Source organism: Garra rufa, chromosome 18 (genome assembly GCF_049309525.1).
Source record: "Garra rufa chromosome 18, GarRuf1.0, whole genome shotgun sequence".
NCBI lineage: Eukaryota > Metazoa > Chordata > Actinopteri > Cypriniformes > Cyprinidae > Garra > Garra rufa.
In genome coordinates this window covers 23831243-23856694 of record NC_133378.1, presented here as the reverse complement: position 1 = coordinate 23856694, position 25452 = coordinate 23831243, and the positions used below count along the sequence as shown (strand labels likewise).

The 25452-nt window shown below is 36.0% G+C and overlaps 3 protein-coding genes across 6 annotated transcripts; all 3 read left to right on the top strand.

Moving 5' to 3' along the window:
• The first annotated feature begins 194 nt into the window (after window positions 1-194).
• Window positions 195-4121, top strand: hspb7 (heat shock protein family, member 7 (cardiovascular)). The gene is made up of 3 exons (XM_073823549.1): window positions 195-677; window positions 3031-3164; window positions 3245-4121. Exons 1-3 carry the CDS (start codon window positions 509-511, stop codon window positions 3422-3424), a joined length of 483 nt encoding a protein of 160 aa, XP_073679650.1. The 5' UTR covers window positions 195-508; the 3' UTR covers window positions 3425-4121.
• Window positions 4122-5334: 1213 nt separating this feature from the next.
• Window positions 5335-17272, top strand: zbtb17 (zinc finger and BTB domain containing 17). Of its 4 annotated transcripts, none has more exons than XM_073822929.1 (15): window positions 5335-5449; window positions 7156-7400; window positions 7692-7853; window positions 7958-8302; window positions 9358-9447; window positions 9536-9762; window positions 10149-10291; window positions 10440-10740; window positions 11795-11882; window positions 11967-12083; window positions 12186-12306; window positions 13887-14017; window positions 14091-14357; window positions 14512-14601; window positions 16061-17272. In XM_073822929.1, exons 2-15 carry the CDS (start codon window positions 7196-7198, stop codon window positions 16399-16401), a joined length of 2628 nt encoding a protein of 875 aa, XP_073679030.1. In that variant the 5' UTR covers window positions 5335-5449; window positions 7156-7195; the 3' UTR covers window positions 16402-17272. The 4 variants fall into 4 exon arrangements, with proteins under 4 accessions (XP_073679030.1, XP_073679028.1, XP_073679029.1 ...); XM_073822927.1 differs by having other exon boundaries at window positions 9533-9762; XM_073822928.1 differs by having other exon boundaries at window positions 7955-8302.
• A 1648-nt stretch (window positions 17273-18920) lies between these two features.
• ddost (dolichyl-diphosphooligosaccharide--protein glycosyltransferase subunit (non-catalytic)) lies at window positions 18921-24603 on the top strand. The gene is made up of 11 exons (XM_073823304.1): window positions 18921-19174; window positions 19370-19480; window positions 19570-19656; window positions 19762-19865; window positions 21319-21413; window positions 21496-21589; window positions 22544-22692; window positions 22947-23094; window positions 23305-23425; window positions 23830-23936; window positions 24027-24603. Exons 1-11 carry the CDS (start codon window positions 18940-18942, stop codon window positions 24174-24176), a joined length of 1401 nt encoding a protein of 466 aa, XP_073679405.1. The 5' UTR covers window positions 18921-18939; the 3' UTR covers window positions 24177-24603.
• The last annotated feature ends 849 nt before the right edge of the window (window positions 24604-25452 follow it).

Here is a 25452-nt window from a genome sequence, read left to right as displayed (position 1 = left end):
AATTGCTGGAGAGAAATGGATGCAGAGCACACGGAGCGAGAGAGGACGGGAACGGCTATTTCAGGGAGCGAGTGTCTGGAATGCCAGCTGTTGACTCGACCCCCCTCTCTCTCCCTCCGTATCTCTCTCCCTTTCCTATCTTTGAGTCTTTGTCAGAGCCCCTTTCTCAACCTCAAGCCCTCATCACACAAAACTTTTCCAACCACAGAGCCCCTCTCCCTCACACGATAATTATAGCACACTGTCATCCACAATTAACACACACACACACACACATAGAAGTAAAAACTCTCAGACTAGACCCACCATATAAAAGACAGCCAGACAGACAAAAGCCACACCAGCTACTAGAAACGGTGAGAAAGGTTCTGGGGCTTGAGAGTGGATTCATAAGTGTTTTGAATAGGGACGGCACAAAACTACTTCATTTATTAACTCGGTGCTCACTGGATCACTTCAAAGCTCTGACTGGATATCGATTTGAAGCTGAGAAACCGTCTAAACACTAATGAGTGGAACCAACTCCTCTGCCTATCGATCGGAGCGCAGTTTCCACCAGACATCCTCCTCATCTTCATCCTCAACCTCAACAAACCCATACATGGAGAAGAGCCGGGGACTCTTCGCTGAGGACTTTGGATCTTTCATGTGTCCAAAAGATGCTTTGGGATTTCCAAGTGAGTTATTACGCCTGGTTCCAGTACTTTGAAGGATTTTATAGGCTAATGTAAAATAAACTGCTTTAACTAATTAATAAGTCTTGAGTGAGCATCAGAATTTGTTTATATTCACATTCTAATTACATTTTCTTTTTCACTGACTGTAGATATACTGACTTTGCAATGTGTCAGCTGCACAAGGCCTGAACTTTAATTTATAGTACATGAATTTCATGACTGCATGAGGCATTTGACTGTTTGTCTGTGTGGGATGTATGTGAAGGCAGATGTATTTTATATTCACAGTTGCATCCTGGTATGTGCATGTGTAAAACACAACAGATTGTTCAAATGTGCTACACAAGGGCACCTGGGGGGCAGAGAGAGGGTAAAATAGGGAATGTTTTGGGCTAGAGCCAATGCGGTGACTTCACTGTTGGGGAATGACTTAAGAGCGCAAGGGCAGTCTGTTGCTGAGTGTAATATATATGGATATGAAGTGCTGGTCTGAGAGTCACCAAAGCACATTTTCACACATCATTAGAATTGGATATTAATGCGCAGGAATGCCCATTTGTAACATAATGGTGCTTGTGTATTGTAACCGAGAGCATGCATGAGATTTAATATGCATGAGATTTAATGAGCTGTCTAGTGGTCTTTGGCTATTTTAGATGGACATATTTTATGTTATAACTTCATTAGATTTTGTTTTGTGTTGTGACTTAGTCAGAATTTTGCAAACTTTTGGTGAGTTTATGGCACTTTATGAAAACATACAGACAAAATCATGGATCAAAAATGACTACCATAGAAATTAATTATTTATTATGTCTGAAAATACTCTAAAATACTCTAATAAGCATTATATATATATATATATATATATAGCAAGTAATTATGTCTGAAATAGTACCTCTCATTTTGTTCCTGTTTTGACTGTCGAGGATCACAAGTGTATCCCATAAGTGAGAAATACCAAAAAGTTAATACTTTAATTATAGTTTCAGTAACATATAGAATGCATTTAAATATAGAATGAAGTTGTCTTCAAAGTTAAAAAAAAAAAAAACCTGAGGGGGAAACATGGACACAGAATTTTGATTAATACATTATGAAAGCCTGTTTCCGCAAAAAAAAAAAAAAAAAAAAAGTAAAAAGCAAAAAGGTAATTGTGACTTTTTATCTCACAATTCTGACTTTTTTTCTCAGAATTGTGAGTTATAAAGTCAGAATTGTGAGATATAAACTCACAATTCTGAGAAATTATTTCAGAATTGCATGATGTAAACTTGCAATTGCGAGTTATAAAGTCAGCATTGCAAGAAAATCTTGCAATTCTGTGAAATAGTGTCGCAATTCTTTGAAACAAAGTTGCAATTCTTAGAAATAAAGTGACTTTTTTCCTCAGAATTGCACGTTTATGTCTCACAATTGTGGCTTTTTTCTCAGAATTTCGAGTTTATATCTCACAATTCTGATGTATAACATGCAATTGCAAGTTTTTAAGTCAGAATTGTGAGATATAAACTTGCAATTCTGATAACATATCAGACTTTTTCCCCTCTAAACTGGATTTTATAACTTTATAAAAAGTCAGAATTGCCAACCCGATCTCACAACATATTTTACAATGTGGCTAATTCATAAATTTGATTAAATATCTTATATATTTTACAAGGTGGCAAATTCGTACCGATGACCACCCCGAATTAGCCACCCTCTAAAATATGTTTTTTTTTTCACTGAATTGTGAGATACAGGTTTAACTTGCAATTGCAAGAAAAAGTCAGAATTGCAAGATACAAACTCGCATTTGTGAGAAAAAAGTCTCTGACTTTATTTCTCACAATTATGACTTTATATCTCACAATTGTGAGTTTAACATATATCTCACAAAAAAAAAGCCAGAACTTTGTATCGCAATTCGAAAAAAAAAGGCAGAATTGTAAGATAAAAAGTCACAGAAAATGGCTTTCATAATAAATAGTCATCTGTCCAGTGTCTATTGTCGACAGACACTTTCAAAACAAGCAGCTTTCTGTTAAAGCGGCAAATACAGCGTTTCGAAATCTGTGGGGAAATCTTTGGCCCTTGCAAAATTATCGCTCGTGTGGATTTGTATGGAATTGATTGGATTGGCCAGTGAAAATTCACCAAACAATGGTACATGTGACCAAACCTTTACAATGCAGGCTACAAAACAATCTGATTAGCAACAGCGCCGCAACAATATAAGCCAATTTGATTTTTTAATACACAATACATAATTGTACATAAAAGAGGCCACCAGTTGAGTTTATATGAAACAAGAGAGTGAGTTAGGCTGAGATAATAAGGTAATAATATTACATTTTTTGGTTTCCTTTAGACAGAACGGGGACAGACGGAAACATCAAGACTTTGGGAGACACATACCAATTCACAGTGGACGTCCGAGACTTCTCGCCTGAAGATGTGATTGTCACCACCTCAAACAATCAGATTGAAGTTCACGCTGAAAAGGTAAACAGACACAGGTCTCCGCATAACACAAATTAATTTTCACATCATTGATTCACTCATGTACATATTTTATTTAACAGCTTGCCACTGATGGAACAGTGATGAACACTTTTACCCACAAATGCCAGCTACCAGAGGATGTGGACCCCACCTCTGTGAAGTCGTGTTTAGGGGCTGATGGGACTCTCACTGTCAAAGCACAGAGAAACACTGCAAAACTGGAGCACGCACAGACGTTCCGCACCGAGATCAAAATTTAGATCTTTTTTCTCTCCTGCTGCCTATCTGTTTCTCTGTGATAAATGACCTTAATGATAGTTAGTTAATCCTGCTTTGTCATTCCTCCATGACCTTCTCTCATTTCTTGTCATTAGACTTGAGTGGAACTTAATCCTGTCACACGTATTCAAAACATTTAAGACAAATGCACTGCTAATGTCAATTCCCTGCTAAATACATATCACCTTACAAAATGCAACGGGGTTTAAAAGTCTGAGACCATATTGAACATCTGTCATTCAAAATCAAATTTAAATCTGTAAAGAAACGTTTTAAGATTTTGAAAATAAAAAACACTCAGATGTTCTTGCTTCCATTGAAGCTCAAAATGCTCTTTAAGTCATTTAAATCATAACATATCTGATCTTCAGGTTTAATGCAAACGTCAAAACATCAAAAGGAGGAAATACCAAATACTAAGATATTAAGTTCACTTTTCACTCAACTTTTTTTTTTTTTGCTGATAATATAATTTGTAATGCATTGAAAAGCATTTTTACTAGTAGTTGTCTCAGACTTTTGGACCTCATTGACAAACAATCAGAAGAGAAACCAATTAATTGAACTAGTTCTTATTGTTATCAAAAGGTATGTTTTCTAACTGTAAAACTGTGTTGTGTCAAGTGATTTAAACACTATTTTAGAACATAATAAAACCAGAACACCTTTGACCTTTGAGTATTTTGAGCTTGTGAGTCAATGATTGGAGTCCACTTCCATTACGGTGGACATCATGAGCAAATGACAGGTACTTTGTGTCTCTGAGTACTTCTTCTATAAATAGAGTTGGCTGTTATTATTATTCAGTCTTATCATCTACTATTTTTGCACTTTATGTCATCCATCAACCTGTCACTGTGATGAACCACATACAAATGTATGCAAATAAGCACCTGTTATGATTTCTTCACAGTTCTTTGGAACTCAGCTAGACTCCAATCAGCTGAAAATGCCCAAATTCTTCAAAAAACAGATTTGGAGACCAGTTAAGATAAAAAAGACATTTAGTTTGGTTTGGTTAAGGCATTTTTCAGCATTTAAAGTGTAAATATTATAAATTATTGAGGAAATGCAAACATATAACATGATGATGTATTATTATATTGTGAATTGGGAACATTACATTAATAAGTTAAATTGACCCTGGACCACAAAACCAGTCATAAGTAGCACAGATATATTTGTAGCAATAGCCAACAATACATTGTCGATTTTTCTTTTATGCCAAAAATCATTAGGATATTAAGTAAATATTATGTTTCATGAATAAATATATCAAAACTCATTTTTTATTGATAATATGCATTGCTAAGAAATCAATTGGACAACTTTAAAGACCATTTTCTTAATATTTAGAGTTTTTGCACCCTCAGATTCCAGTATCTCTGCCAAATATTGTCCTATCCTAACAACCCATACATCAATGGAAAGCTTATTCAGCTTTCAGATGATGCATACATATCAGTTTAAAAAAAAAGACCCTTATGACTGGTTTTGTGTTCCAGGGTAACAGTTTATAAGTGAATCCAATCACCAAAGTAAAAAAAGAAATAGGCCTGCCATTTTTGCCCAAAGCTACATGGTAATTGTTCACTGATGGTTAGTTAATGACAAATGTGCACTAAAAATGAACCTCTTAGATTTGCATTTATCATTTGAATACTTATTTTAATGTAACTCGTCGTGGTGTTTCAAATGCATTAATGACCTAATTCTTAACCTAACTGCGTTTCATTTTATAGACATTTCCTCACTCTGGTCTTCTGATTTGATCAGTGTATTTAATAATAGCTAAAGCACGCCGTCATGTGGTCAAACAATTACAGGAAAAATCCGCGCATGCGCAGTTGAGTTAACTTCCAGCCATTCGCTCGGCCACTATCAATCGATCAGAGAGCAGAAGATGGCGGCGCATCGAGGCTGAGCACCGAGATCGATCACCGAAACACTCGATTGAGCGGATCAGCTGAAGTCGGGGAAAGCTAGAAACTCGTCCGTTATATGAGGTAAAGAACGCAAACGTGACCTAATCGTCCGATTGTTTTAATAACTACTCTTGAGATAAGTCTCTAAGCGAACGCGCAGCTAAAAATAAGCAAAGAAGAGGCAGGATTACAGCGCGCCTCTGTCAGCGCCATCTTGATCCAGCAAGGCCAGGCAAACTGAATTAATCCCGGAGCTGAGAAAGAGAAAGAGGACTCATAATCAATCCGCAACATCGTCACACACGTTCTTGTTGGGGAATTGCGCAGTTGCTCGTCAAATCACTTGACAAATGTACTCGCTAAAGCCAGACAATCAGACATCATTGTGCTCGAGACGTCTCGGGCTGATAACGATAGATTAAATTGGACTGCAGGACAAAATGTCCAGAACGAACTCGAGATAAACGTTTCAATGTCGCACAGAAACGCACACGGGCTGTTACATAATGATGTTTGTTTATTTGAAGTAAATAATGAAGTCTATTGGACGATTAATGTCAGTCATAATGAGAATAATGCTCAATGGATGCGTATTTTTGTACTGTAGATTAGATATTGGGTAATTCTGTTGAAATAAGTACATATAATTCAAATACAAAGCAATATTGTATTCTGTAAGAAGGGATAATCTATTAGAAGGGATAGATATGTCTATTATATAGACAACTCTGCAGTACAGTTTTATTAGATGTGCATCAAAAGACAAGAATAGTACAGTTTTAGTACTTAAAATTGTTAAATTACTTGTTTGGTAAAGTGCAAAGAAGTTAAATCATAGCTGTAATCATAGATACTGAGGAGGAGACAGTTAATAAAAAATAAAAACTGCAAAAACAGAATTAAATTACACTAATAGAGGGTTTGCACTGATGTCACGATTTGGTCAGTTATTTGGATACACGGCCAAACTGGCGATACTCAGATGTAAACAACTGCATGGATTGCATGGTTTATGTACAACTGAATAGGTTTTTTGCCTAATTTATGCTGTCTAAACCACGGAAAAAACGTGTGGAAGCTGCTAAATCGTATAGAGATGGACTTAGTAAGCAGCAAAGGGCGCAATATTTTGACAAGCTAAAGTTAATAGCTGGTAAAGATATATACGAGCAGTATGAATTAAGATATTAGCCTAATATTTCATCTACCTGACCGGAAAGAGCAAACACGAATGTTGTCAAGATTCTTGTCCTGGAAATCCTGGTTCAGTTTGGCCAAACACAAACGTCTTTTGTTCCTCAGACAGTTTTTGCACTCTTTACCTGGATCTGTCTTTTGGCAGTATATAGCCAAAAGTTACTCCAAATGTTTTTCCTGGTCCGACCAATTACTACAGTCTAAAACATGACAATAATTGATCATTTTCAGCAGCAATAATCAGCGAAATATGCAAGTCTCGTTTGCTTTAGTGGCATTGTTTACGTTCAGCGCCACCGATATGGCCGATTGATGACGCATTGTGAAAACACTCTGTTTGAGCTAAAATTAAAAATGCCAAATAATAAGTTTCATTTAAAATAATATTAGTATCTCAATGGTACTGAAAAAACACTGATAAGTAGTCAGCCAGTTATGGTTATTCTTGAACATTTACTAACGGGACAATGTTAAGCAGGCAAAGTGCCCTTGTTCACCCTAATTTGTTTACATCCTTGCAAACTGGGATATTTTGTTTGTGAACCACAAATTGAAAAGCAACTATAGTGACATTTTTTTTCTTTCTCCAGGATACTGTTGCCTAAAGCACTATAGTCCACTCCATCAGTTATGGACTTTCCTTGGCACAGTGGGAAAGTCCTTGGGCAGCTAAATGAACAACGTCAGTTGGGTCTTCTTTGTGACTGCACTTTTGTGGTGGATGGAGTAGACTTCAAGGCCCACAAGGCTGTGTTGGCAGCATGTAGTGCTTACTTCCGCACACTCTTTTTGGACCAGAAAGATGTTGTTCATCTTGACATCAGCAATGCTGCAGGTAAGCTTGCATTCGTACTGAGAACTATGATTTAAAGGTATAATCCAACCTAAAATGTAAATTCTGTCACTATTTACTAACCCTCATGTCATTCCAAAAACAAACAGAAAATATTTTAAAGAACGCTGAGAACCAAAACACTGAGACATTTCTTAAAATATCTTATTTTATGTTTTGAAATGAATTTTTTGGAAAACTATCCCTTTAATCTGATTTTTTTTGTAGTTAGTTCTATGTAATTACATTTTCAACATTTCTATTTGATGAGTTCTGCCTTCAATCTTTTTTCAGGTCTTGAGCAGGTCCTTGAGTTCATGTACACTGCAAAGCTGACTTTAAACCCTCAGAACATTGAGGATGTTCTTGCTGTAGCTACTTTCCTTCAAATGCAGGAAATTGTAAATGCTTGTTCAGCTTTTCAGTCTTTGACTGTCCCTGCATCATCTAAGCCTGGTCAGTGTTGAGTTTGCATTTTCATAAGCCGTTAGTTCAAGACGGTACTGAAGTTCTAAGTCTCTCACACCATCCTTTCTCATTTGTTTTTTTATGTAAAGTAGTAGTGACCGAGCCAGTGGAGGAACAGCCGAGATCTGTGAGAAAACCAGAGGATTCGAGTTCCCTGGAGGAGCAGGAGAGTCATTCAGTGACTCAGAATGCAGTTTCTGAAGTGAAGGAAGCTCCAATACAGTCAGAGACAACAGAAACACAGGAGGCTGCAAGTGACACAACTGAGAAGCAAAGCACAAAGACTTTGAAAGCTGTCAGCAAAATTAGTGGACCGTCCAAAGCGAGACAAAAAAAAGCTGGTGTTGTGAATCACAAAACTGAAACAGAGGAAGAAAGAGCCACAAAAGAGATTCCACAATACGAAGATGACCCTTCTGATGCTGACTACACTCCTAGTTAGTGTGCATTATCTACTCTTAATGTTTTTTTTAATTAAAAATTCTGTCATTAATTACTCACTTTAATGTTGTTCCAAACTCGTAAGACCTTCATTCATCTTTGGAACACAATTTAAGATATTTTTGATGAAATCCGAGAACTTTCTGACCCTGCATAAGGACAACGTTGAAATGTGACATTAGTGTTTCAGCCTGAAATTTAAAGGTTGTATCAGCGATTTCTAGCCTAAAACATAAAGTGTCAAATTCAGCTGACCTTTATTCACGATCCGCTCGCTGCCTGCCCCATAAATTGTCTGTGAAAAAAACGCGTCTCTCTGGTCAGCCTAGGGTCCGAGATATGCCAAAAAAACAATCGGCGCTATCAACTATTCCACAGATAAACAAACCGTGTTCCAACCAATCAGCGTCAGGGGTTTGGTGTTGTGGACTTTCCTACTGGTGCAGGGATGTGAGGGAGGCGGAGCGAAAGTCCACAACACCAAACCCCTGACGCTGATTGGTTGGAACAATGTTTGTTTTTGCTATGGAATGGTTGGTAGTGCCGATTGTTTTTTTTGGCATATCTCGGACACTAGGCTGACCAGAGAGACACGTTTTTTCACAGACAATTTATGGGGCAGGCAGCGAGCGGATCGTGATGAAAGATCAGCTGAATTTTACACTTTATGTTTCAGGCTAGAAATCGCTGATACAACCTTTAATGAAGCAAAAATAACAAAAATAATAACTTTATTTAACAATTTATTCGCTTTCGTGTCAGCTTCATAAAATTACGGTTGAACCACTGATATCACATGAACTATTTTAATATCGATGTTCTTACTACTTTTCTGGGCCTTGACCATGTCAACTGCGTTGCTGTCTATGCAGGGTCAGAAAGCTCTCGGATTTCATCAAAAATATTATAATTTGTGTCCTGAAGATGAACGAAGGTCTTACATGTCTGAAACGACATGAGGGTGAGTATTTAATCAACTAAGTTTGGGTGAACTATCCCTTTGATGTTAACCATCTTTTAAAACTTGTGTGACACTTTACTGTTCCTGCAGAAGTCTCTCAGAGGGCGGCAGCAAAACGGTCGTATGTTAGCACAAGGAGAAGCAAGTCGAAATATGCAACTGTTCACATGTCCACAGAAGGTAATTTCTGCTTTATGTAACAATGGTGTACATTTATGTCACATTTTTATGTTTAGGTTTTCATAGCTGTTAACATTTTTGCTAGAAGTTGATGATGCCGAGGACAGTATGTCAAAAGCTGAGAGCGTGGAGAACATGGTAGAAGAGGAGGATATAGAGGATGAAGAAGATGCAGAGGAGGAGGAACTGGACGAAGAGGACGAGCAGATGGAGACAGATGATGGAGAAACAACAGGTTCGGATGAGAAGAAGTCCGCACTTGCGGCCGAGCGCAGTGAGTCCAGAGCGTATGGCTCCGTCATACACAAATGTGAGGTGAGAGATTTTCCAGTTTTGTAATCTTTATCGTCTCTGTCCCAAAGTCACACAAAAATAAAAATTCTGTCATTAATTACTCACCCTCATGTTGTTCCAAACCCGTAAGACCTTAATCTTCAGAACACAAATGAAGATATTTTTGATGAAATACAAGAGCTTTCTGACCGTTCAAAAACAGCAATGCAACTGACATATTCAAGGTCAAGAAAGGTTGTAAGGACATCATTAAAATAGTCCATGTGACACTTTTTGTGACTTTATTCAGGAATTTATTCGATACGCATTGTGGCACTCTCATGAATGTGTTTAATGACAGAATTTTCATTTTTGGGTGAACTATCCTTTTAATATTAATTTTATAATGTTAAAAATTATTCTTGCAGGATTGTGGGAAGAAGTTTACACACACAGGCAACTTTAAACGTCACATGCGCATCCACACTGGTGAGAAGCCATTTAGTTGCAGAGACTGTAATAAAGCCTTCTCAGATCCAGCTGCCTGCAAAGCACATGAAAAAACACACAGGTGAGCATTATACAGTCTAATGCTCTTTCTCTACTGCTTCATATGACTTGTCAACTGTAAGCTGAAATATGAAAACAATATTACCACCAAAAATATATGATATGCAGTTTACCTCACACTTATTCCTACATTTTTTCTGTTTCTCTAGTCCTCTAAAGCCATACTGCTGTTCCACCTGTGGAAAGAGTTACAGGCAAATCAGTCTGCTAAACCTGCACAGGAAGCGACACACAGATGAGGCGCGATACAGCTGTGAGGACTGTGGGAAGCTCTTCACCACTTCTGGAAACCTAAAGCGGCATCAATTGGTGCACAGTGGAGAAAAACCCTACCACTGTGACTACTGCGAACGGGCCTTTTCTGACCCCACCGCCAAGATGAGACATCTGGAGACGCACGACACAGACAAAGGTCACAAATGTCAACACTGTGACAAGAAATTCAATCAGGTGGGGGATCATTTTAAACTGTGTTAAATCTTTATAAATGTAATTATAAAAACATTTCACTAGTATAATGATGTCAAAAGAGTTTTAATGCTTTTTCGATGTTAAATTATGCATATATGTAATATTATTAAAATGTCTGGGGTCAGTCATTTTTTTGTTTTGAAAGAAATGCAAGGGCACACTAAATTGATCAAAAGTGACAGCGAAGGCATTTTATTTCAAACACATGCTGTTCTTTTAACTTTCTATTCATTAATACAATCCTGAAATGTATAGTATCACATAATAAGCACAAAACTGTTTTAAACATTGATAATAAGAAATGTTTCTTGAGCACCAAATCAGCATATTAAAATTATTTCTGAAGGATCATGTGATTTAATAAATAAAAAGTAAAAAAAAAAAAAAAAAAAAGCATTTATTTAAAAATATTTATTTAAAAGTTTGTGGTCAAGTTTTATTCTTTCTTTTTTTTGAAAGAAATTAATACTTTTATAAAGCAAAGATGTGTTAAATTGATAAAAAGTCATAGTAAAGACTTGTGTTGTTAGAAAAGATTTATATTTTGAATAAATTCTGTTCTTTTTAACTTTTTATTCATCAAAGAATCTTAAAAAAATATTAAGCAGCACAACTGTTGATAATAAAAGTAATAAATTAGAATGATTTCTGAAGGACCATGTGACATTAAAGATGGGAGTAATGGCTGCATCAAAGGAATAAATTATAGCCTTGATGAGCATAAGAGAATGCTTTAAAAAACATAATAAAATCTTACTGATCCCAAACTTATATATTTATATATTACAATAAATACTTTCAAAATATAAATTAAATACAAATTATATTTAAAATAATAAAAATTTATAAATTTGAAAAAAAGTCACACTCTCTTCCGCTTTATATCTGTATTTCCAAATATAATATGCAGACAAAATGAATAGATTATACCATATTATTGACATTACATTGAAGTCATAGCTACAAAAGTATAACACAAAACTTTTTACTGGCCATTACAAATACAAACAACTCAAAAGACTTTTTTTTCTAGTTGGGAAACCTGAAAGCACATCTCAAGATCCACATTACAGATGGGCCACTTAAGTGTAAGGAGTGTGGGAAACAGTTCACCACCTCAGGTGAGATTTCCACATTGAGCAGGTGTGGCAGTACATGCATGTGCGTGAAGGAATTTTAATAGTGCCTCTATGGTCTGTTCACAGGCAACCTGAAGAGACACCTGCGTGTGCACAGTGGTGAGAAGCCTTTCGTCTGTATGCACTGCAAGAGGGCATTTGCTGACCCCGGGGCCTTGCAGAGACACGTGCGCATTCACACAGGTCTGAGCTGTTTCTCATCTCATGACCTTAGCCATTGTGATCTTTAACGTTTTTTTTTGTTTGTTTTTTTTTTTTTTGACTGTGTCTGTCTTACTGTTTTAGGAGAAAAGCCCTGTCTGTGTCTGATTTGTGGAAAAGGCTTCACTCAGGCCAGTTCACTCATAGCTCATGTTCGCCAACACACTGGGGAGAAACCGTATGTGTGTGACCGCTGTGGAAAACGGTAATTGAGAAACTGCATGAATGATTTTAGATTTTAGATTTATTATGATACCATATATACAGTCAAGTCTGAAATTATTCTTACCCCCTGGCAAATTCTGACTTAAAGTTACTTTTATTCAACCAGCAAGTTTTTTTTGACCGGAAATGACACAGGCTTCTCCCAAAAGATAATAAGATGATGTACAAGAGGCATCATTGTGGAAAAAAATATTTCTCAGCTTTTATTTACATTTAAACAAAGTAGCATGTCCAAACTGTCATAGTCTATGGGAAAATCCAAAGTTCTATACCATTCCAAATAGTCCAAGCTGTTCTAAAGCTTCCTAATTACCCTGATTCATTGGGAACAGCTGTTTTAATCAACTCAACAGGTGAAAAACAGAAGCTCTCTGCTGTTGGTTTGTGAACAGTCATGGCTAAGACAAAGGAGCTCACTGAGGACCTGCGGCTGAGCATCGTGGCTGCTCACAGTCAGGAAAGGGCTATAAGACCATATCTAAATTGTTTGAAGTTTCAGAAGCCAAAAGTGACACCTGTGCTGGCCAGGAGGACAGTGAGAGAGGTAAAAAATAATCCAAGGATCACCACCAAGGCTATCCTGATGAATCTGGGCTCTGCTTGTGGCAACATCTCAAGGCAGACAGTCCAACGGACACTGCACACCACTGGGTTCCACGAACACAGACCAAGAGGACACCACTTCTCCAGATAAGGCACACAAAAGCCTGCTTGGCTTTGCAAATCCTCATCTGGACAAAGAAGAAGACTTCTGGTCTTCAGTTTTATGGTCACATGAAACAAAAATAGAATTGTTTGGCCACATCATTGTCATCAAACAAGCCTTCAACCCTAAGAACACCATCCCCACTGTCAAACATGGTGGTGGGAACCTAATGTTTTGGGGTAGTTTTTCAGCCGGTGGACCAGGAAACCTAATCACAGTAAACAGCACCATGAAAAAGGAGCAATACATCAAAATTCTCAACAACAACATCAGGCAGTCTGCAGAGAAACTTGGCCTTGGGCACCAGTGGACATTTCAGCATGACAACGACCCAAAACACAGCAAAAGTGGTGAAGAAATGGTTAGCAGACAAAAACATTAACGTTTTGCAGTGGCCCAGCCAGAGTCCTGACTTAAATCCAATTGAGAATCTGTGGAGAGAGCTAAAGATCAGGGTGATGGCAAGGAGACCCTCCAACCTGAAAGAGTTGGAGCTCATCGCTAAAGACGAATGAGCAAAAATACCAGTGGAGACATGCAAAAAGCTGGTCAGCAATTATAGGAAGTGTTTGATTGCTGTAATAGCCAATAAAGGCTTTTCTATTGATTATTGAGAAGGGTATGAATAATTTTGGACATGCCACTTTTTGTTCAAATGTAAATAAAAGATGAGTAATAATTTTTTCCCCAATGATGCTTTTTGTACATCGTCTTATCTTCTGGGAGACGTCTGTGTCATTTCTAATTAAAAAAAAACTTGAATAAAATTAACTTTAAGTCAGAATTTGCCAGGGGTATGAATCATTTCAGGCTTGACTGTAATAAAAGTTTATTTAAACTATCACACCTCGAAGGTTTGTCCAGTCCAGCCAGCTGGCCAATCACATCCGTCATCATGACAATATCCGACCGCACAAGTGCCACACCTGTAACAAAGCGTTTGTCAATGTGGGAGATCTCTCAAAACATATCATCATTCACACAGGTAAGATGTGACATTTTGAGCTTTTTCTTATGTATTTCTCTATTATGTGCTTTTAATGACTTCTTGTTTATAGGGGAGAAGCCTTTCCTGTGCGATAAGTGTGGCCGAGGATTCAACCGTGTGGACAACCTGCGTTCCCATGTGAAGACCGTGCACCAGGGGAAGGCAGGCATGAAGAGACTGGTGGTGGCTGAGGAGGACGAGGAAGACAAGCTGCTGTCAGACTCCACACCAGACTCAGAGCTCAGTAATGAGGTCAACATTGTCACGGTCACTACAGATGACATTGTGACTTTGGCTACAGAGGCTCTGGCTGCTAGTGCTGTAGCACAGCTCACAGGTGAGAGAATATGACATTATATATGAGTGTGATAAAACTGATGTGTAATTACACCTTGTAGAAAGGTTGTACAACAATACTGAGGGAATATGCTAAATCTAAAAGTGATTGTCATGGTGGTCCTGATATTATTTGTTGTCTTTGACCCCTGTAGTGGTGCCAGTGGCAACCTCTGTATCTGCAGATGAAACCGAAGCACTGAAAGCAGAGATCACCAAAGCAGTGGAGAAAGTACAAGAAGCAGGTGAGTAATATATAGTTTATATACTATATTATAATTTATTTATTTAGTGTAAGTTATGATCATATAATAATAATAAATAAAAGCTCTTCTTTTTAAATATTTTGTAGCATTATAAATAAAAGCTCTTCTTTTTAAATATTTTGTAGCATTATAAGTTGCTTAAATTAAATTTTGGTCCATTTTTGATTATAAACTGTTCCAGTATATATAAACTGTTCCAGTATATATAAATAAAAGCTGTTCTTTTGAAATATTTTGTAGCATTATAAGTGATTTTACTGTCACTACTGATCCATTTAAAGCATCCTTGGTAAATAAAAGTATTCATTTATTTCTTTATTTAAAAAAAACCCTGCTCCATCTGAACAGTATTGTGTATCTAAATTAATAAATTAATTATATAAATAAAACCTGTTCTTTTGAAATATTTTGTAGCATAATAATAATGAATGGCGTAACTGTCCATTTTGATCCATTTAAATAAATCCATTTAAAATAAATCCTTGCTGAATAAAAGTGTTAATTTTTTTCTTTAAAAACAAAAAAGTTCCCTGTGACCAGTAGTGTGTATCTAAATTAATTAATAAATTATTTAAAAAAAATTAAAACAGATTAAAAAAAATAAAATAAAAAATTGTAGCATTATAATTGGCTTAACTGTCCATTTTTGATCAATTTAAAGCATCCTTGCTGAATATAAATATAAATTTCTTTCTTTAAAATGTTTTTTGCTCCATCTGACCAGTAGTGTGTATCTAAATTAATTATTAAAGTAATTATATAAATAAAACCTTTTATATAAATAAAAATATTTTGTATCATTAGAAGGGATTTTACTGTCGCTTCTGATCCATTTAAACCATCCTTGCTGAATAAAAGTATTAATTTCTTTCTTTAAAAAAAGCTCCATGTCAACAGTAGTGTCTCTAAATTAATTAAAAAAATATAGCTGTTCTTTTAAAATATTTTGTAGCGTATTATATTTTAAATTATGTTTTAATTAATTTTTGATCCATTTAATGCATCTTTGCTGAATAAAAGTATTAATTTCTTAAAGTATTAATCTGACCAGTAGTGTGTTTTTAAACTACTTAATAAATTCATTATATAAATAAAACCTGTTCTTTTGAAATATTTTGTTGCATTATAAGTGGCTTAACTGTCAGTTTTGATCCATTTAAAGCATTCTTGATGAATACAAATATTAATTTCTTTCTTTCAAAAAAACTGCTCCATCTGACCAGTAGCGTGTATAAAAATGAATTAATAAATTAATTATATAAATTATACTTAATATAAATAAGATTTTTACTTTATATATTGTACCCATAAAGCTGAAAATGATTTTTATTAAGCCTTAATTAAATTCTAATCAATTTATAAAAAGTGAATGATACAAGACTCAAAATCATACTGTATCATATTGAAGCTGAAATATTGTCCTGCTCTGATCCTTCAGATCCCAACACCCAGATCTTGTATGCATGTGACTCTTGCGGTGAGAAGTTCCTGGACGCCAGCTCCCTTGCCCAGCATGTGCGCATTCACACTGCCCAGGCCCTGGTCATGTTTCAGGCAGATTCTGACTTTTATCAGCAGTATACAGGAGATGGCACATGGCAAACCACCGAACAGGTCATCCAGGGAGGGGAGCTCTTGTTCCGGACACGAGAGGAGGACACTGAGGAAGGAGAAGGTGCTCTAGCCCAGCCAGAACCTCAGACTGAGGGAGGAGAAGTAGAGACCAGTATACAGACAGAGACTGACGAAGGGTCTGTAAAAGAAGAGTCTGAAAGCTAAGGACAGTGAAGGGTTTCTGAAATAAATCAAACAAAAGGATGAAGAGATCCACATGGAGTTTAGACTGTCACAAAGTGAAATATTTCTCACCAGAGTGATGTTTATTACTAATTAACATGCTATACACTCATATTTTGAAAGTACTAGATAGATGTCATATCTCAAACCATAGCACAATATGTACAGCATATTAAAACTACATTGTAAAGAGTTACATAAAAAAAAAGATGACAAGAAAAAAAAATTAATTAATAATGGACAAAACCAACCTAATTTGTCTGCTGTTTGCTTTTAATACTGTCTCTCTGTGTATGTCCTCTGCCAGATCATGAATTCTGTTTTTACAGACGATTAAACATTTGACTGTCCTATAAGTTTAAGTTTTCAACAAATCAGCTACAGACAGTACTGAACATTTATTTATTGATTCATTTATTAGTGATTATTTTGTCTGTTAACCATTTTCCAGTTGAGCTTAACACTGCTTGGCATAAACAAAAAAAACATAAAACTGCTGATTTTAACTGTATGCTTATAATTTTTGTTACATGTAGAAACTGAAAAAAACTCACAATAAACACTGCTTTAAATTTGACATAAATATTGCAAGTGGCTCATGTTTAAAATGCATAATTTCTAACTAATATTTTGGACTATCAAATAGGACTATCAAAAGGACTCATTACTTATTTTAGATGCAAGAAAGTTTCTGTTTTTGAATATCACAGCTTTATAGTCAGATACTGTAATTTAAACTAATACTGGAAGCTTTCCAGGTCATTTTGGTGCAATTCTGTTGAGTTTATTAAACAGACTATTAGATTTTGTGTCATAGTTTTGTGTCAAGCCAAATTCAATGCATAACCCTCAAAATCACCTAAATTTGCAATTTAATTTTGTTAATAAAGGATTTTGGTTGGTTGCATTTTGTGTTATTTTTGGTCACTGGAATAAACGTCTGTATTACTGCCAGGAAAGCAATGCTACTGGTTGTTAATTCTAATTTAATATGAACTTTTCAATGCACTGAGACTTTGATGACAGCTTTAAAAATCCAATCAGTCTCGAAACAGCACGAGCCATATTACAAAGCTTTTTGTTGAACGCAATTTGACATGGACAGCATGTATCAGAGGAACGGGTGCTTTGTAGTTTGAAAGTCTTGTTGTGTTTAGTAATGGGGTTCCAGTGGCAGTAATTGCCAACCGCATTTTCATGTGGTGTTTCAAGTCGCTAGCTAATTTATGACCACACATCTGCTTCAAAACAAGTTTCAATTGTTTCATGTGTCACAGCTTTAGAAATAACAACAAGGAAAAGAAAATGAGCATAAAACAAGTATGGTTTTTGACAATCTTATTTAGATTCTTTATCATATTATAATCAACTACACATTCAGTTTTTATTGGACTTCGCTTCCCATACACAGAAGCTTGCTCTGTGAAAAGCAAAGTTGTGTTGCACTGACCCCTGCTGGTCGTAAAAGGGAACCCTGGGTATTGTATGGTTCAATATGAAGTGAATGGTATGTCTTACTGAATTTAGCAGTAGAAAACACATATAAGATCACGTTATTTTAAAAATCCACATCGTTTTATAAATATTTTGAACCACGCCATAATAAATCATGTCTCTTACTGAAATATGTAGCAGAAAACCCATAAAGTTTTATGTTATTTAAAAAATCCATATCGTTTTATAAACATTTTGCACTGCGCCATTATTTCAATGACGTCAAATGGTTGCTCTCGCTCCTGGCGCTACATGTTGCTATATTTACCACAACACAACTTTGAATACACAATTAAGAAAAAAAAAAAAAAAAACTGATACTATGCCACATTGTGTGGCTTTTGGTTGCAATTTTCAATCAACGGGCAACACGAGAAGTGTAAGTCTTCACTGCTTTCCTAGTTATAAGAAGAAGAGAAAAGAATAGGAAGATGTCTGAATAAAACTAAAGACGCACATCTTTGTTCTCACCCGATCTTTAACGCTCTTAGTAGACCACAGCTACTGAAAGAGCTTATTGGAAGAGACAAGAAATGCTAGATGCCATCCTGTAAGGATGTAAACATGTACAGCACAGATTTGCAGTAAAAAAAAAAAAGGCAACAGGCAGTGCCAGCTCACTGAGTGCAAATGTCATTGAAATATATCCCACTCCAAAATATGCAAAACGATTTTTTTAAATAACGTAATTTTTTTAGGGGGTTTCTACTACATATTTGAGTAAAATACATAATTTAAGTTATATTAAACCATAGAAGTCTTAATACCTGGGGTTCCCTTTAAAACAGTGGATTAAAAATGGGTTTGAATATTTTCTTCAAATGTATTTATGTAAACAGTTGATTCACTAGCATAGTACATACATTAAAATTAAATTAATTATTTGTTTGGAACCTATTTTTTTCATGCACAATGAGTGCTGTCTCATTATAATATTCATGAGTCCATGAGGCAGCACGCGATTGGCTGCTGCTCCGGGTCGGAGTTCACATCCGCGTTAGCGCTGACGTTGTCCAAAGGAGGAAAATGGCGATGGGTTGCTTGTCAATGAGGGACACCGCCGCTACTGCAACATTAACCTGCAAAAGACGACGTGCTACAATGGTTCCCTCGTTGTCTGGCGGGTTCAGCAAAAGCGCTTTGTTTGTTTTATCCGTGGCGTTAATGTTGCAGGCAGTTTTCGGAGACGGGAAGACTCTCGTACTGCTGGACAATCCCAACATCAGAGACACTCATTCAATCTTCTTCCGCAGTTTAGCAGGTGAGCTATACGTTAAGATATTTTTTTTCTTAAAAACATGTCAAATATTACATTAGCACCTGAAAGCATGTTTAGTGTGTTTGCTTATATGCTATATGAATAGAATATGCATTTCTGAAACTGATAATTGCAGAGTAATTGCACCAGCATACCTGAATGTAACCCTCAATTACATTCTTCTATATTTCATCTCAGATCGTGGGTTTGACCTTACCTTCAAGACTGCTGATGATCCCAGTCTCTCTTTGATCAAGTATGGCCAGTTCCTCTATGACCATCTCATCATTTTCTCTCCATCAGTGGAAGGTGAGTCTTGTTATTGTGAACATAGGTTTCATTTCATGCTTTCATTTTTATGTTTAAATATTCACATTTACATGTTTTTAATTAAACAGATTTTGGGGGCAACATCAACGTAGAGACTATTACAGCCTTCATTGATGGTGGAGGAAATGTTCTTGTTGCTGCCAGCTCAGATATTGGTGAGTGTTGTATTGGTTTTACATAAGTGCCTACATATTGGCCTTTTGACATTAGTAATCTTTTTAGTTTCTTTTAGTAAACACTATGCCTTTGATTCTTGACAGGTGATCCTCTGAGAGAGCTAGGCAGTGAATGTGGGATTGAATTTGATGAGGAGAAAACTGCTGTCATTGACCACCATAACTTTGACGTTTCTGATCCTGGTGAGGTAAGTAGTGGATGGAGGATTTAGTTTAATCTGTCGGTTGTTGGTTGGATAGAGACAGATTTGATTGTAAAAAAAAGGCAGGATTTAAGCAGAGTAAATCATTGTAGACTAATGTCATCTGTTTGTATTAACAATGATGAGCTCAAAAATACTTTGAAAAATGTCTATGAAATAATAGTTCAGTAAGATGCTTTTAGAAGACAGATGTCTTTGAAATCTCAAAATACAATAATTTGCTCTGCCTGTAAAATGTTTCCAGTTATCCTTAAAGGGATAGTTCACCCAAAAAATATTTTTTTTGTCATGGTATATTCACCATCTTGTTGTTCCAAACCTGTATGAATTTCTTTCTTCTATTCAAAACAACATAAAAAAATATAATTTAAAGAGTGTTGGAAACCAAACAGTTGCTGATAGCCATTAGATGTGTTTAAATCACCCTGTTTTTATACACATTTTGAAGTATTGTATCATAAATGAGTGATGGAAATGCCAAAATGTGAATAAAAATCTGTTAATTCACAGAAAGGTTTTTATGCTCACTTGAGGTGGTTTTCAGCTTGTGCGAAAAAAGGTTCATGCGAATAACTGTCTTACATGATTGCGTTCCCAAACAGCAGGTATTCCCCTCCGAAAGCAAAGGCCGCATTTATTGTCTTAGTCACACACTTTTTTTATTCCAATTTTGCGCATAAGTTTAATTCACAACTTTGGATGGAAACCTGGTTATTGACAGTGGCTACAAGCAACTGTTTGCTGTTATCAGCATTCCTCAAAATACCTTTATTTGTGAAAAGAAATAAATTTTTGGCTGAAATATCCCTTTAAAGGATAACTATTGCCAAAATGCAACCTGGGCTGTTTTTTTTTTTTACTGTAAATGAGACAAACTTATATCTAAAAGCATAATTACGACAAACGAGCCGTTTTTGAGATTGACTGTGATTTCGTTTTGCGGTCAATGGCCGGTGAATGGGAGTACTAAGGGCATAACTTTGAGTGCATCAAAATCGATTTTTTTCCAACTCTAAGAAGGCTCGACACACCATGAAACTTTGCTCTGAGTATCGCCTGGGTCTCTACACATGAACTCCAGCATTGAGAACATTGTTTGTGTACACAGAGTTTACTAAAAAGAAAGGTTTTGAACAACTCACTTTCACTGTTTGGGTTTCCGCTCGCAGCCGTCTTGCCAGTCAAGAAGTGTCGATCTAGTTATCCTTTAATGTAAATGAGATTATAGAAAGAATAGCAAATAACAATAGATGAACCTCCTGATTTAAAATGAGTTTCCATTTTATGTTAAATCCATATTGTGTGTTTTACATTCTACAACTCATGTGTTTAAACATTCTTTTGTACATTTTTCACCATAATTTCAAATAATTGTTTAAAGCTTAGTCACATGCATTTAAGTTGTCTTTGTTTTGTTTTTTTGTTTTGTTTTTCCCAGCACACCCTGATTGTTGCAGATCCAGACAATCTACTGAAAGCCCCAACTATAGTTGGCAAGCCCACTGATAAACCAGTCCTGTTCAAAGGTGTTGGGTAAGTGGTCTCTTAGTACCCTGATCTGTGCTTATTCTGAAAATCTAACTGTTTAAGTAATGAGCTGTATTTCTTTTTTCAGCATGGTAGCTGATCCAGATAACTCTCTGGTGCTGGACATTCTGACAGGATCTTCCACCTCTTACTCCTACTTCCCTGATCGCCCCATCACACAGGTAAATATTTAAAGGAACACTCCACTTTTTTTTGGAAATAGGCTCATTCTCCAACTCCCCCCGAGTTAACAAGTTGAGTTTTACCTTTTTGAAATCCATTCAGCCGTTCTCCTGTTCTGGCGATATCACTTTTAGCATAGCTTTGCATAGATCATTGAATCCTATAAAACCAATATAGCATCGCGGTCAAAAATGACCAACGAGTTTCAATATTTGTCCTATTTAAAACATGACTCCTCAGTAGTTATATCGTGTACTAAGACTGGCGGAAAATGTAAACCTGCGATTTTCTAGGCCGATAAGATTAGGAACTACACTCCCATTCCGGTGTAACAGTCAAGGAAGTTGGCTGCCGTAATATGGACACATTTGATCATGATTTAAAAAATCCGGTCACATTGGAAGTTACCTAGCTGGGAACTAATTTCAGGCACTGCGTGATATTACTGCACCTGCTGCGTCCATAATACTGCAGCAAACTTCCTTGACTATTACACCGGAATGGGAGTGTAGTTCCTAAATTTCATAAAATTTCTCACTGATGCGGTTTGGAACTTCTTTGAAAATAAAGTTCATCCACTCTTTTATAATGTTGGGATCAGAAGGAAGGCAATGCAAAGACTGTTTTTCCAAAACTTGTCACTGCACAGCGTCGTCTTATACTCAGAGCCATCTTTATTGTTTTTTTTTCTGCGTAGACCTGCATTCACCTCTTTCGTTATTTACTCTACATGCACAAATCTTCAGAGGCACTGTTTAGGGGCCACAACCTGTCGTTTTGGCAGATTGGCTTCAATATAATCTTTTTTTTAGGCTAACAAGAGAGTTGAGTTCTGAAACTTACAGGATAGTTTATAGTACAATGAACTCTAATATGTCTAAAGATCAGTGGAATTTTCTCAGTACATGATCCCTTTAAATTAATTAGCCTCAAATCTCCTTTTTGCTTTCCAGTATCCTCATGCAGTTGGAAAGAACACCCTCCTGATCGCTGGTCTGCAGGCAAGAAACAATGCACGTGTGGTTTTCAGTGGGTCACTGCACTTCTTCAGTGATGCTTTTTTCAACTCCCCTGTGCAGAAGGCCGTCCCTGGGTCAAAGAGGTCTGTTATGTTGCATTACTGTATATTCAGATGTTAAAAATAAATTGTGGTAAAAGGCTGAAGTCATATGTATTCTTTTATGTTTGATCTACTGTGAGATCAAAAACAACTTTTTCTTTTTCATGTCATTTTCCTGATAAACAGGTATTAACTATGCTGTCGGGTCATTAACAAAACTAACAGTGATATGATGAAAGATGCATTCTTTGTTTGTTTAGAGGTTATTTGATGCATCATGTTTATGTTCTTCCTAGGTATGAACAGACTGGTAACCAGGAGCTGGCTGAGGCCCTGTCTCGCTGGGTGTTTAAGGAGGCTGGTGTTCTCAGGGTTGGGGCTGTTACCCATCATCCAGTTGGAGAGAGCACTCCCCCTGCTGCCTACACCATCACTGACCTTGTGGTGAGGCATAGCATATATTATTTATATAGGCATTATAGTTCATTTAACAGTTTACATGTGATTTGTGACTGAGAAGAAGGGAAATTCAGTAGTATGTCGTGATTTATTTTGTTTATTTTTTTATTTTAACACTCACTTTCAAAAAAGCATGCTATGCTCCAAGAAACACAGCAATTTGGCTTACTACTCCTGCTTGGATTGTCCCTACAGGAATACACCATTGTGATCGAGATGTTGTCTGGTGGAAAGTGGGTGCCTTTTGATGGAGATGACATTCAGCTGGAATTTGTCAGAATTGATCCATTTGTTAGGACCTACCTCAAGAAAAATGGTATGTTATTATTATAATCAGCATAAGTTCTTGAATGCATGCACACTGCTGTTCAAAAGTTTAGGGTCACAAATATTTTTTTTTGACACAAATACTTTTATTCAGCAAGTATGCATTAAATTGACAAAGATATTTATACTGTTACCAAAGATTTCAATTTGAAAAATCTGTTCTTTCTATAATCAAATAATCCTGGAAAATAATCTGAACGAGAATGAGACAATAAAGAGTATTAGCTGCCAAAAACTCAACTCACAATGTAAAATGTAAAAATGTAAAAAATATTAAAATAAAAGTTTTTCTGTATATTTGATCAAATAAATGCAGACTCATTGATTTTAGAATGGTAGTATATGTTAATAATGATGTATACCATTAAAAACATGTGACTTCTTGTTGTTAAGGTGGAAAATACAGTGTACAGTTCAAGCTTCCAGATGTATATGGAGTTTTCCAGTTCAAAGTTGACTACAACAGACTTGGCTACACACACCTGTACTCCTCAACCCAGGTAAAGTTCAGAATTCATTGTAAAACTTGTTCTTGCTCCAACATTTCCAAATTCTTGATATTTACTTGATTCTTACGTTTTTTTCTGCAGGTTTCTGTCCGCCCCTTGCAGCATACTCAATATGAGCGCTTCATCCCCTCAGCCTTTCCATATTATGCAAGTGCCTTCTCTATGATGGCAGGACTTTTTGTTTTCAGTGTCGTCTTTTTACATATGAGAGAAAAAGAGAAGTCTGATTAAAATGAGTAGCAATGAAGAGGAGTGCAAGTACACGTAAAAAAGCTAAAGGGCTTCAGACCTGTGGCAGTCATGATAAATAGAGATCTGAAATATGTTGGTATGGGCTTGTTTTGGGGACTTGAGGATGTGCCATTACAGCCAAATGCAATGGTTGTGAATTTGTTGAACGGGGGTTGGGTTGTCTAACAAAACCTTTTTTTTGTTTTCTGGATTGCCGTTTGATAATTTAAAGTGATTTGGGGCACACTTCATGTTTTATTTGTACAAAAGACAACTTGATTTGGTTTTTATGATACAACATGCACTGATGTTTTGGCTCTTGCTATGAAAAGGTTGTTTCGGAATCTACCATTTGTAAAAAGGAATGGATTCTCAAAATGTGTTGAAACACCTGAAGACAGTAAAGTTTTAACATTCCACCACTAAACCTTTTGTCCTCTTTGTTGTTTACACAAACCAGTAATTATTCAGACATAATTTTTGATATTTTTTTTACTAGTGCGTGCAGGACACTATTATAAAACTGACATATTATACCCAAAAATTCTTCTTAAAATGGACTACCATTAAAATTAATTTAAAAAATTGTATCAAATTTTATTTGACACTTTGACCTGACCATGTTTTGTTACATCTTTCTATCAAAGTTTTCTAACATTATCAATATGAATTTGTTCTGACACAGTTTAACTCTTTTGAGTTCTTGTAATATTTTTATTACCATTTTCTAAAGTATAGCAAATTGGGAAAGAAGAAACTGTCATTATGTGAGAAATTCTGAAGGTGCCTGAGCGAATTTTGGTTCGACTAATTTATTTGTGATTCATTTACTGACACAGTTTTAAATCTTAGTTCTTTACATATTTTATTGCCATTTTCTAAACTATAGTGAATAAAATGTGATAATGTGAGAAATGTTGAAGGTGTCTGAATAAATGTTGGTTTGAATGTATATGTGACCCTGGACCACAAAACCAGTCTTAAGTAAATTTGTAGGTATAGCCAACAATACACTGTATGGGTCAAAATAATAAATGTATGGCAAAAATCATTTGGATATTAAGTAAAGATTCTATGAAGATATTTTGTAAATTTCCTACAGTAAATATATCGAAAAGTAATTTCCAATTAGTAATATGCACTGCAACGAACTTCATTTTGACGACTGAAAAGGCGATTTTCTCAATATTTAGATTTTTTTGCACCCTCAGATTCCAGATTTTCAAACCATAAATCAACGGAAATCTTATTTATTCAGCTTTCAGAAAATGTTGAA